A 13,904-nucleotide genomic window follows, 5' to 3' on the forward strand; every position below is an offset into this window, starting at 1 on the left:
AAGTGTGTTATACAGTTAAATGAAATTTCTGTTAGGTGTAAGTTTCATATTGGGAAGGTTTTGGGAACAGGAATAAAAAGAAAATGCTAAGTTTGATAGTTAAGCCCTTCTTACACTAAACATGCATCTTGACAGTGACAAATACAGATAATGTTGACAAACGTGCTGTATGAATTAAGCTAAAATTTTACACATGTGTTACTTCATATTAGTGATGGGTTCAAGCCGTTCATTTGTGCGAGTCGACTCATGAGCGCTCGCTCACTGAGAAGAGTCGTTCAAATGAGTCGTTCAAAAGAGTCGCCAAGCTTCTTTTTCTCGAAACACATGCCTGAAGAGGGGGGAGGGGGTAGGTGGTGTTGAAGCAGATGATTGTATTTAAGTAAACGAACACAACGTACGTCCTTCAAGATTAATAAATTGTATTGCATTTTTGTGTATGTGTGTGTGCGTGTAGCCGACTAGATGGCCAAGATTCTGAAGTAATCGACATTTGATCTTGCCACAGAAGTTCCCGGGATCTAGTCCCGGTCTGGGCAAGGATATTCTTTACGAGTGTCCCTTCATCTATATCATCACGCATCATCCTCATCATCGCGATTACTTAAAATTTGAAGAAAAGCGGCATAAAATAAGAAAAATACAAATACGATTCTGTATGTGTGTGGATATACATATATGTGTAAACAGTAAACACACACACACACAAACAAAATTTATACTTTTTTTTATACACATACTTGTTTTCATTACTCTGCCTCATGAGTGAGATTTTCTATATTTGTATCTTGTTTCAGTTTACATTTCATGCTGCGGATAATGCAAATTATGCAGTACGATAGCATACACAGAAATGCTATATAATTATATCAACCTTTTATTAGTAATAACGTGCATTTACATATTCTTCCTTTTTTGCATTCGATCACTGGTTTTAATATCGCAACAAAATGCACTCCAGATCTGCGCTGCGACACATGCTTGCATTTCCACGAGCATCGCTCGTTCACGACTCTTGAAACAGCACGAAGAGTCACAGCACAGTCCCACGACTCTTTCCCCATCATTCGTTCACGACTCGCGAGTCGGCACGAAGAGTCATTAAGCACCATAGCGACTCTTCTCCTCCCTCATCGTTCACGACTCGCGAGTCGGCACGAAGAGTCATTAAGCACCTTAACGACTCGCTCGCCTTAGCGACTCTTCTCCTCACTCATCGTTCGCTCGCGAGTCGCGAGCTCTCTTACACAAGGCGCGGCGGCGGCAGTCTCGCCAGCAGACTGGATCTACAGTTTAAAGTAGGATCCACCCGCTCGCTCTCCGCGGATGGCTAACAGCTGTGTTTAAGAAATATATATCGCTCTTGAACATTATCCATGTCCATCCCATATCCATGTCCATAGCTTTTTGTTGTTCTACAGTCATTCAGTATAAGTTTCTGCCAATATCATAATGTATGATCGAATTTCTATAAAGCGGGCCAAATTATACGTATGTATTTTTTTTAATGTTGCTTTCTACTAGTAAAACACCTTAACACGTAGGCTCACCGCAGATGGCCAACAGCTGTTTATATCACTCGTGAACACGACCCATGTCCATCTTACGTAGTTGTTCCTAATTCTGCAGTCATTCAATAAAAGCTTTTTTGCAGTATCATGTACGATGAGATTTATGGTTAAACTTCTATATTTATTCTTTAATGCTGTTTTCATTAGTAAAATATTTACACGTTAATGTTAATGAAATATTTCACGTCATATGAAAACGATTTTGTCAGACAATATTTAAAGTTCACTTTATGCTCGGGATTGAAGCTACATTTTAAACTGGGGGTCTAAATCACTGGGCAAGGTGCCTCCACAGAGGATCGAATCCGAGACACCAGCTTGAAATAATCTTGGAGTGACAGATAAGTGGTGTCACCCTCCTCAAAGTAAGCCTATTGACACCGAAAGTTCCGGGTTCGAACCCCAGCCCAGAGATGAGTGGTAATCTGTATTTAACCTCTTGTCAATTACTCTAATCACCATCCATCCTCCGCCGTTGCCTTGTAACGATACCTGGTGGATCCCACTTTAAACTGTAGATCCAGTCCCGATTAGCTTATCTGTACGTAAAATTCATTCATCCTCGCTGTCAATACTAAGTAATTAGGTATAAAAAAAGCATAAAATACAACAAAGCGTGTTAGGCAGTTAAAATAATAAAACTGAATTAATAAATTATAAAATATAATTACTGCATGCTAATTTATAAGAAATTATAGCATTTTAAAATTTGTTTGTTCCTTAATGGGAAAATAACTAGTAGCTTATTTCTTCTGTTCATTCTCATGTTAACAGATTTGTTTTCTTGGATAAATAAAATTGAACGTGTAAATTAAAAGGTTTACATGTGCACGAAGCGGAAGAGCAACTCGATCGAGTATCGTGGTGAGACAAGATGACTGGCACATCGTTTCAACTCGTGAATGAGAATGCATATCTTGTTCGGGATTTGATTTCAAGTTAAAAACACCTGTCAGGTCTTGTTCGCTTATCGATTTCAAAGCATAAATCGGTATCGTTACTCCAATGAGACGAGATTCTCGGACAGTACATTTTACACAGAGTGTCTCTCATCATCTCACCAACTTTGGAAGGGTTGGCCCTGTTTTCATTGCGATTTAGTAATGTCCTGCTACTTGTCAAACTGATTCACTTCCAACAATTTCAGTCGCCTCTGTGGAGGAGTGGTTAGAACAGTGCGCTAAGAGGAATCTCGGAACTGAGTGTCACTTCATCAATTTCATTATATCATCACTGATTTTCATGTTCGCGATTAGCCAAAGTGGCAGAAGAGCAAAGCCTGGGCAAAAGTGGTATCCCGAGCCGCTATGTGTTTCCACCGAATATCGGCCTCAGGATTCCCTGCCCTCGTGCCGCGATGTGCTAACCACTCCGCCACGGGGGCCGGCCCTCCCCATCACATCTCTGTTTTATACTAAAGGCTATGATTGAATATGAATTTAAAATTTTGTGTGCGTCACTTAGGCTATTTTGCACGGGATCCAGCCCCTTACCAGAACTAAAATAACATAACTGTAATGTCCTGTAGTAACTAAAATATTAAAATAATCTGACCGGTTAAAAGCTGAGGCTGTAAAGGCACTCTGCACACATAAGGACAAAACACAGGACAACACACACACACACACATTCCTACGAAAATTATACTGGTCGTAGGTATAGACGCCAGAGCCTCGTTAGTCTGCAAAATGCAGTCCAGGGTGTACTATGTGGAACTGAGGTTGACAATTGGGTGTACTACGTGGAAGGATCATCCCTTACATTCCTTAAACTATATTTCTCGAGACCCTTGATGTGCTAACCACGCCGGCATACATTATAGAATACTTGAGTTAGTTTTGTCAATATTAATTTTATTGATTGCATTTTTGTTTTGCAATGATTTTGCGCACTGAATTTTCATATTTATCTTTGCTTTTCATTTGTGTTTTACTTTTATTTTGTATATAATGCTGTGTTTCTATTGGTGTAAATTTGTGATTCGTCTCTAATAACGTTATCATTTCAATGTGATTTAAATTTTAATCTTCTAATCTCACGTGTATAATATATAAGTATATGTATGTACACATGCATACAGAGAGAAAGAGAGGGAAATTGCATGATATGATCGTTAGAGGGGAAATCCCCACCGTTCCCCGCATAATTTCAAATTTGTTCCTTGTATTACACAAAATATATTAAATTAATGTTATAACAAATTGAATATCTATTATAGATCGGATTATAAGAAATTATGTATAACTGCGTGTGTGAGCGTGTGTTTGTCTCTCAGGTTCTTTATTAAAAAAATCAGAAAAACAGAACATAATGTAGTATTCAAATATAAAAAGACCTTCATTTCACGAGTCCACTTATAATTAATTCATTATCATGTGGTTTGTTCTATTAGGTAATTCTTAACTGAATATAAAAAATTGTAAGTTATAATTTTTGTTTTAATACATGTTTGTTATTTTCACTAAAGGTTTATCATTTGAACTTGTGCTTGCTGCTTGTATTACGTCATTTTTGGATTTGGAGTAACATAAAACAAAAGATGTTTATTGTCTTTGATCTTGCTTTAGAAAATAATGATTGGTTGATTGATTTGGTTTATTTTACTTCGCCTTTCTGTCACTTTTTTTGGGTAATCGCGAAGATCAGGATGAGTAATGAGGTGTACTAACCACTCCACCATGGAGGCCGGCGCTTTAGAAAATAATTAAAAGTAACAATCGCTTTCCACACTAAGTATTTTGTGTTGCAAATTATAAATTACTGCCTCCCTTTTCTGATTCACTTTAATAGCATAGTGGTTAACGCTGTCATGTATTAAAATGGTTTGCTCGGCAAAAATTGTTATAAGTCCACTTTTATGCTCCAATAGGCTAATTGGGTCTCCCCGATGGCGTAGTGATAACGTCGCCGGTAATCAAGGGGTACCGTGTTCAATACAAAGTGGAGGTTCGGATCCCACTTTAAACTGTAGGTCCAGTCCCGACTATCCTATCTGCACATAAAGTGGACTTAAACAATAACAACTCAAAATAGGCTAATCGGAATATTGTAATCAAGAGGTCTGTGCCTAACACCTTCCCAAAATCTTTACAATACTCCCCTAATATTTTTTACTAACATTTAATTTCTTGTAATTTTAGCGCTAATGGTTTGGCCGAACTTGAAACTACAGGACAAATTTGTTGGCTGTTCTTCGCTGCCCGTCATGGGCTGAGGTTGCGCGCTCTCTCTCTCTGCAAACAACACTCGCGAGTCGCGAGCTCGCGAGTCGACTCTTTCCTTCGTTCAAAGAGTCGCTAAAGTGTGCCACGACTCTTTGAACGAATGAAAGAGTCGACTCGCGAGCATGCTCCTTCCCCTCTCATCGTACACGGCACGTTTCAGCCAGCTTTACTCAACTAGGGGTAGGGAAAAGGAACAGAGAGGACCCCCCTCCCTCTCCTCTCCAGTCCCCATTTGCTGCCCGCAGAATCGACTTGCTTTCTTTAAAAAATTCCGGCCGCCAGGCGAGTATACACTTGCGCATGCGCCTTCCTCGCAAAATTCGTGGAAAGGAGATAGTTGCTTGGCGGGCGGAGGAGTCGTGGCACACATACGACTCTTTGAACGTGTCGTTCAATTCTGGTGAACGAGTCGTTCACCGCTCACAAGAGAGAGTCGTTACTTTTGAACGACTCGTTCACGAACGACCCATCACTACTTCATATCTTCTACCATCCTACCAAGTTTCATGAAAATCTGAGATGGTCAGGTTGAAAAGTTTCCTTTTTTTTGGTGATGATTTGGCATGAAAAAACCCAGACTAAAATTATTTTTTTGTCCATCTTTGGAATATCGCTGTGATTTACAATTGCAGGTTGATGACCCAGTTAATGGTGGTCCTGGAAAATCCATGAAATACCATGTATATTTCTATGGTACCCATGAAAAGTAAGTACAAACATGTAATCATGTGATTTTTTCAACAAATTGAAATCTCATGAATATTGTTTTTGCAGGTTGAAGGAACAGTGGACGGTGGTCCTGGGAAACCAGTGAAATATACTGTATTGTTCTATGGCACCTTTGAAATGTGAGTTGTAATTATTTTTCTTAATTATTCAGCATGCTTCCTGCCTTCCTGACCAGCATGTTGGTGCTTTTGAAAGAGCTGCATGTCTTGGGAGTCTGCATTACATTCTGCATGTTGCTTTTAAAATGAGCTTCTGTGAGGTCAGTTGTAAACAGGGTGGATAAAAATCAGGGTTTTTAAAATTTAAATTGGATTTTTTATTTAAAAGAAAACATGCTTTAAAATGCTTGTATGTTTTTTGGCACCATGCATTTTTTTGTATGGAAAGTCTTTTTCTGGTAAATGTAAAATGTTTGAACAGTTTGATTAAAGGAAATAAAAAATACATGTAAATATACTTTGGAAAAGTTTGTTGAGTGTGTTAATGAAGCTTTAATTTCAGTAACGTTCTGGATGTACTATATAATTGTAACTTAAAATATTTTTTTATCAACTTTGTAGCTGAATTTTGGTGATGCTTTAAATGATAGTTTGCAAAATATCAGCTACCATGTTTATTTGCAGCTTAATAATAATTACACTATTTACGGTTTAACATGATTAGTATTTTGTACATAATTCTACACAAAATTATTGCTATTTTTGCCTACAAAAATTATTGACTTTCAAATCAAGAAAAAATTAATTGTGTTTAGAGTTTATATATTGATTTTTTTTCTTTCATGTAAGCTTCAACCCATCATTTAATATTTTGTTTCCTTTCAAAATGTTTGAGCATCTTACAGCCTAACAAACACCATTCAATGATTACAGTATTAATGTACTTTCACCAAATGTGATTCTGATATCTACAAATTACTTATATACGTTAATCTATAAATTATTTTTTTTTAAAAGTGATTTAAATTGGTCTGATATGAATTGTGATTTAAATAAACCTGGTTTAAGTCAAACCACCTTGGTTACAAACTATTAGCAATGCCATGTGCTCTTTCTTCTGCAACTGTAACTTTTAGTTTTGAGTGTAAAATAAATTATCAGGTTGTTAATTTTGTTAACTACAGTTCTAATCCTTGTGAATATGATGGAAATTCTTCATATTATTCTGACTCTTTAAGTGAAGAAGCATGGACGTTTTTGTATTTGCGGTTGGTGTGGCAATGTGTAAATCCATTCATATTTTTTAAGAAATGAATTTCAACCTTTGTAGTTTCTTGATAACTATGCCTGTAGGTAAACACTGGGTTTAATAGATAGAAGAACAATTGCAAGTATTCCCTTCGACTGGTTACATAGCTTTGTAGCACCAAACAAATGTGTGTACTGTGCTAGGGATGGTCAAAGAATTTTGGATTCAGGTTAACCGCGGTTCTAATATTTGGATCTCGACCCAGAACTAAATATTGAGTATCCCTTATCCATTATAGGGATGGATACAATTTTATTCAGATATAGGATAATTTTGTATCTGGATATCTGAAATGTCTGGATATCCGAATTATCTGGAAATTTGGATCATCTGAATGTGTGCATTATCCAGACAGTTTTAAAATTTATACATTTTACGGGCTCTTCACATATTCTTTTATTCATTATTCATGTTCATATTTCTGCTGTATTGATTCTCTACAAATCCTTCATTATCTGTTTTATGCATAATTTTGAATTTTTTTGTGTGCCTAAAACAGATATCTGCATTACTAAGTTGAATGTAAATCCACTATAAAAAGAACGTAAATGTGATAAATTCCAGAAAATAACATTCTCAGTTTGTGTCCCGATCCTTTATTTAGTAATTATTTCCTTAATTTCAGACACCATTCTTATCAGAATAACTTATTGAACTTGAAAAAGTAAATGGCAGTCTGAATACTTGGATATCAGGAATAACCGCATTCGTCTGACAAGCAGGTTATTTGTATTATCCAGATATCTGTACAATAAGGATATTTATATTATTTAGATATTCAGATTAGCCATTCTCTCCAAAACACATATCGGATAATTTAAATCCAGTTATGTTGTGGCTATCCCATATCCATTAATTACTAATATATTTCATGATCTTGCCATCAATTTCTGCATAGTAATAGTTAGAGGCATGCAAATGCTGTAATGTGCATTTTTCTTCCCTTTTTTGTCACGAAATAATGCGAAATGAACTGCAAAATGCAAAATACACTCTTAAACGTGAAATTTACCATTTATGTACCGACGTGACACTGTCTGAAGTATCCTGTAAATTGTGCAATTCACGGAAAATTGATTAACTCGGCTGTAAATATTTGATAAGAAAAATGGACCCCTTTAGACAGGAATAAACTTAATACTCTGGTAACTACATAAATGTGCTATTAGAACGGATAAGTTTATTTCGTGTAATAAGTGCAGTTTTTAAATCAAATTTAGGATTATATTCACAATTTTGAAACCAAAATGTCATTTCGTATAGTACTTTTGACATGATTTTTCACCGCTATAACACCGAAATTTTATTTTATTTTCTGCTTTCGAACCCAAAATCCACTCTGTTTTTGTACCAAAATTTTGCTTTTTCATTTGCCAAAAATATGTGCCTCTAGTAATAGTTATTGAAGGGGATATGTTGTTAAACCTGAGCTTTGAGCCTAGACTTAGGTTGTCACATTGTCCCAATAGAAACAAAGGAATATGCCGACAGGTTCTCGGTACTACATGGAGAAACTGTGCGATTATTCCTGACATGCTGTATGCGTGTGATTTTGTGTGCATGTATCCAGTTTTCATTGGTGGTGCATACTAAATGTATGTGGTATTCTTCAATCAACACTTCTGGTGTATTTAACTACAAACTGCCTGTATTCATTTGAAATTGATTTTCTGTACTTTTCCAAATTAACACAACGTAAAATTTTATTGTTTTACCATATATTGCTTGGACGACTTAGCAATTTTGTATTGAAATTTAAGATCATTTCATGCACCGGACTAAATTCTCATGCCAGTCTTACTTCTTCGTGGATTGGAGGTTGGTGGTGTTATTGCATTGTTCTATTTTAATATTTAGAGAATCATATGCAGGTAGTAATAAGTTTGATACGCAATAGTTGATGAGAGGGTGCTTTAGGTATGAGGAATTACTAAAAAAAATCTATGAAGTTCCATGTTTCTTGTCCATATTCCAGAAAGTATGTAACAGTATGTTGTAATTGCAAGAAATAATCTTAAGAATCATTATTACAAATTTTTAAAACAGTTCCTAATGGATTGATTTTTGCTGTATAAATTTATTACTACTATTTAACTTCACAACCCCTTATGACATTCAGTTTCAGTGAATGATTAGAAAGTTTATTTTTATGTGCAGTCACAGACACTGCAAATTAAGTAAACATTACTGTATGTATAATTCCAGTTTATATGTGTGATCTAAATGTTGCTATTTTGTGCTTTTTGTAGCATTTGCATGAAACTACTTCCTCCTTAAGCAGCTGTGTTTTTATAATGGTTTGGTTTCACCCCTTTTCTTAGTGTTTCACTTGTGTTATTGAACTTTCAAACTTTTTCAGCATTCTAGATGTTACTGAATGCTTAATAATGTTTTCAACAATTAATTCATATGCTCAATTGATGATAAAGTTGAACTGTGAACTGTGATCGTTACCTCCTTGCTTAACAGGTTGGCCATGTGTGGTGGTCGATCAGATGGTACCAACCCCAGTTGTCTCAGTTCTATTTGAAATAAAATGCTATACACTTCCTATGTTTTCTGTTTGAAAGAAAGTTGTATTTGAACCACTAAGTAAGATCAACTGTGCTTGAGTCACATTTTACATACTTTGTCATTACACAAATGCTTGTTGGAATGCACAGTATGTCGAAGAATTCGGTATTCAGCTGAATGACCAGTAAAAACCTGGAATATAATTCTAATAATATATTTAACAAGCAACTCAAAATAAGGTTGATTCGAGATCAGTAGATTGTATTAAGCTTGCCGAGCTCTATTTGTAGCGATTTTGTGATTTCGCATAAGTCATGATGATCTACATGATAAGGCATAGTGTGTGGAGTAGGTTATGTAACACGTCGTGGGCTGATGGTGAAGATTATGGCCACTTTGAGTGACAAGGATGTTAGAATGAAATGGGCTGTTGTTTTTTTTCAGTTATTAATGCTGCTTTTATGTAATGTTAAAATTTCAAAGTCCATTTTTTGCAATTTCTTTTAACTTATAATTGTATCTCCACAGTTTTTTTTTTTTTAAAAATTCAGTGTCAAAGTTGTTCATGTAATTCTTGGACAACCTGTACTTTGTCCAATAGAACTAGACATAACCATTACCACAATTCAGTATATTTTATCTGATTGAATATTTGAGTTGCTGGGTATGTTTTCACATGTTCTTTCACTTGAAATATGTGGATTATGTGTAATTACGTGGGTTGGAAATTATAGTGAACCCAATTGTACATGTAAGCACACGAAAGGCATAGCTAGGGTTACCAGACGTCCAGTTTTTCCCAGACATGTCCTACATTTTGAGCGTCACATAATATTAATTAGGAAAATAGGTAACAGAAAAAAAACATGCAAGTTACAAGTCTATGGACTGCGCTTCCAAACTCAATACTAAAATTGATTTTGATTGTCATTGCCCAAAAAGGAAAAAAGTTTGTCCTGCTATTAAACAAACTGGAAAACAGAAGCAATTAACTGGAAAACGGAAGCAATTAATGAACAAAGTTTTGGGACCACTTTCTGATAACGTCACTGTTCAATGCCTGAGCAGAATTTCTTGCCTTAGGGTTTATACTGATGGAACAAGGTGTTGCCCATTCTTATTCAATATAATTTGATTGTAAAGCAGGGCTATAGAGAGCATAGTTATTCAGGGTGTATGGAAGTCAAGAAAAAGTAAAGAAATCAACAAGTAGGTCAAGAAGTCAATAAAAAGGCAATAAATTATTCTTGTGGTCAAGAATTTTTGCTATCGTAATGACAGATTGGTTAATTTAGTTTATTTTACTTAACTTTTTTCTGTCCCTTTGGCTAATTGCGAAGATGAGGATGAATGGTAGTAAGATAAGATGGATGAAAGGACAGTTACAAACATATAGGGACAACTGACACAAGCCCCCACATAAAATTTTACTGGCTGTGAGTCCAGATGCCAAAGCCTCGCCTGTCTGTCAAACACAGTTCAGGATGCATTAATAGGAGAAAGCAGATCTAATTCTCTTCTTAAATTCAGCTTAAGTTTTTATCTTAACTGGCCCTTTGGTAGGGGTTTTCATTAAATAAATATTTATTTTCTTAATTACTAATTTCCAACTTTACCTAATTAGGGGTCAAATAAAAATGGAAAAAAGGTCTAGAAAAGTCCAGAAAAAGTCAAGAATTCTGGATGTGTTATTGTGGTAGACACCCTGGTATTGAACTAAAAACTACCCAAGATGAAACTTCTGAAACCATTTTAAATTACGGTAATTGCTGAATATTTGTTTGCCATTACAGGTCATAATTCAAATGTTTGAGAGAGTACTTTCATTACCATCAACACAACAGACTCGCGAGAGAAATTACTTTTTCATAAAGTCTGTAAAATGTTTGGTACTGGTCCCTATAATTTCAAAGAATTTGACTGTCCACTCTAACGTAATTATAGTTTGAGTAAAACCTGAAATTTTGATAAAAATTGTCTTCTATGAGAAGTACCACTTAGATTGTGTAGTAAGATTGCAAGTTTTGAAAATTTGCATTTAAAAATTCTTTAAGAATAATTTTTTTAAACTGAAAAGTGTCATTTTTCAACTACTTTCTAACGTGTTCTATAGAAATGTGTATTTATTGAGAATGTTTTGTGTCCTACATTTTGACTTAATGTCCTACATTTTAGGACAGCATATCCTACATTTCCCTTACAGCGATCTGGTAACCCTAGGCATAGCACAGAAGCACTTTTGTAGTACCTCAATATTGTCTCAGTCATTGTCCATGACCCTTTGCCATCAGTGTGTGGTAGCTTCATAATGCTGTCAGCAGTTCCAGATTTGTTGATGTTACAGATGGAGTGGCGGAATCCAACGTGTTGCAATTTTCTGTAGCTGCTGCTTTTGGATTTTCGGGACAGTCATGTGACATAGAAAGGAACTATTTGTTCTAAAATTCAAAGTCAAAATCTTACTGACTCACAGAAAAAGCAATCAAATTTACAAAACACAAATGTTCAAATCTCAATATGTTTCTCCTATTTTTACAAGATATGCATAAAAAAGTCGTACTGACTCAAATAAAAGGGACCGAATGTTGTAAATTTTCAATATTGTTATTTTGACAACTCTGACATTTTGTAGGAGTACTACAATGGTTTCTGCAACCAAATAGTTTGCATTCCGAACAATGTACCATCGTTTTATTCTTCTTATTTCTGCCAAATTCATGGTTGGCATGCTGTGATTTAAGGTAGGAAATGTTCCCGTGTGACTGTATTGAGTACTGCCTAAGAGGGACAGGTCACTTCAAAGGCATGAAAACAAGAAACAGAAAAAAGGTGCGAATGCCTCTGTTTTTTCATGTGAATTGTGCAGATAGGTTTCCTAGTGCTTTCTCGACCATTATTGTGCTGGAATTCAAAATTTTAAAACACATGGGTTATGGAGTGTTAGAGAGAAACTGTGCATGCTGCAATTGATTGTGCAATCTGTATTGTAATTGTGAAAAGATTTTTATTGGTATATCGACACCTGAAGATATCTTGAGTTCACCATACTGTTTGCAACTATGGTTGAACGTACATTAGGCAAGCAATGAGGATATTTGAACAATGCTGTAGAGAACCATCATAGCTGCATCTGTTTTCAGTTTTTTGTCTGAAAGGAAATCACACTTAAAGTTCACGAAGACCGAAGTAGCACAAATTATCACTGGTGGGACTGTGTCGTCAAGTAGGCAGTATCTGGGTCCACCTTGGCATTAGTTGGCTGAGAGAGCTGTAGTTGATCGAACATCACTCAATTGGCCTGCCATCTACACCAGGATCATTTTACACATTGACTATCACTGCACTTCAATTTGACAAATTTCTCTCATGCAACATCTGTGTTGATATCCTGAGAAAATCTCATCATTCTTTACCAGGCGAGTGCGAATACATATTTTAAATTGTGATTTGTACTATTTACAGGGGAATATGTAAAGAAGAAGATGTGTTTCCATATGCAGAAAATAAGGATAAATATGGAAAACCACAAAAGAGGAAGGGTTTCAATGAAGCCTTGTGGCAAATCGAAAATGACCCCAATGCTTCTGGCCCATTTACAAAGGTAAGAGAAAATTTTTAAGTATGGTTGAGTGCACTGTTTCGGCAGTAATTGTTCTCATAAATATACAGGCATAATTCATGTGCTCCACACAATGAATGGTGACATGGATTTCTCAACATATTCTGCTCTGATATTGACACTCCATGGATAGCTGTTTGTAGTTTGTGATTGGTATGAAATTGCTATTGTCCTGCATGTTCACAGGTTCGAGTCTCCTGGGTGAAACATAACAATTTTATTCCTGAGATTTTGACCTCTGTATGGGACAGGTGGCCCACCAGCCATCATGAAGAAATTGGGGAGCTACAAATGAGTAGCATTACCCGGTCATGGTAACCTACAATGAGGACTGGGAGTTCATCGTGCTGACCACACAATACCCTGTAGCTGGTTGAATGATCTCCCACCTCGGCAGGTGAGAGTGAGACTGGTAGTCTGTACATAGGCCCTGGCCCTCACACGCTGTTGCACCTTGGGTTATTATTATTATTATTATGAAATTGCTATTTGCATACTGTGTGTTTCTTTTTACTGAACGAGGAGTGGTCAGAGTGCCAAATCTGGGGAATATGGTGGACATAGTACAACTGTGAAAATGTCAATATTTCTGCTTGCAGCTGTTCTGGAGAAACAAGCACACACCCACATCTCCAATCAACTGTTGAATGTTGGGATTCACACATATTCTTTCACCCTCCTTTATTCACAAGTTTGCTGAGCGCACTAAGACAGTACTCCTGCCTTGAAGTCTCCCAGCTGGTCTGTGCCAGCTGTTGAGAAAGCTATATTCTCTCCAGTTTTCACATCTCACATTAAATACATTCAATAGAGATTACCCCGAGTATCCATCAGTAATGGAAGCCCCTTATACAGAGCGATCCATTGAAGTGTAGACCACCATGTCGGTGTTTGCGCTATCGGTAAGCAAGGTGCTTGTGGCCGTCTCTCGGCATTGTAGACTGTCCATGAATCAAGCGTGCAAGTTTCCGTAACCAGTTTAAAGAGTGATTTATTTAG

The 13,904-nt window shown here is 36.3% G+C and overlaps 1 protein-coding gene across 1 annotated transcript in view; it reads left to right on the top strand.

The window, feature by feature from the left end:
• The window catches only part of LOC146004116 (uncharacterized), a 99,234-nt gene that overhangs the window by 8,025 nt on the left and 77,305 nt on the right, over nt 1-13,904 (top strand). Inside the window, exons 3-4 of the mRNA XM_083142780.1 lie at nt 5,570-5,643; nt 12,749-12,887. Of these exons, the coding sequence (XP_082998906.1) occupies nt 5,570-5,643; nt 12,749-12,887 (213 nt within the window). The remainder of the gene's footprint in view (nt 1-5,569; nt 5,644-12,748; nt 12,888-13,904) is intronic.

Source organism: Lepisma saccharinum, chromosome 21 (assembly GCF_977018435.1).
Source record: "Lepisma saccharinum chromosome 21, izLepSacc3.1, whole genome shotgun sequence".
NCBI classification, from domain to species: domain Eukaryota; kingdom Metazoa; phylum Arthropoda; class Insecta; order Zygentoma; family Lepismatidae; genus Lepisma; species Lepisma saccharinum.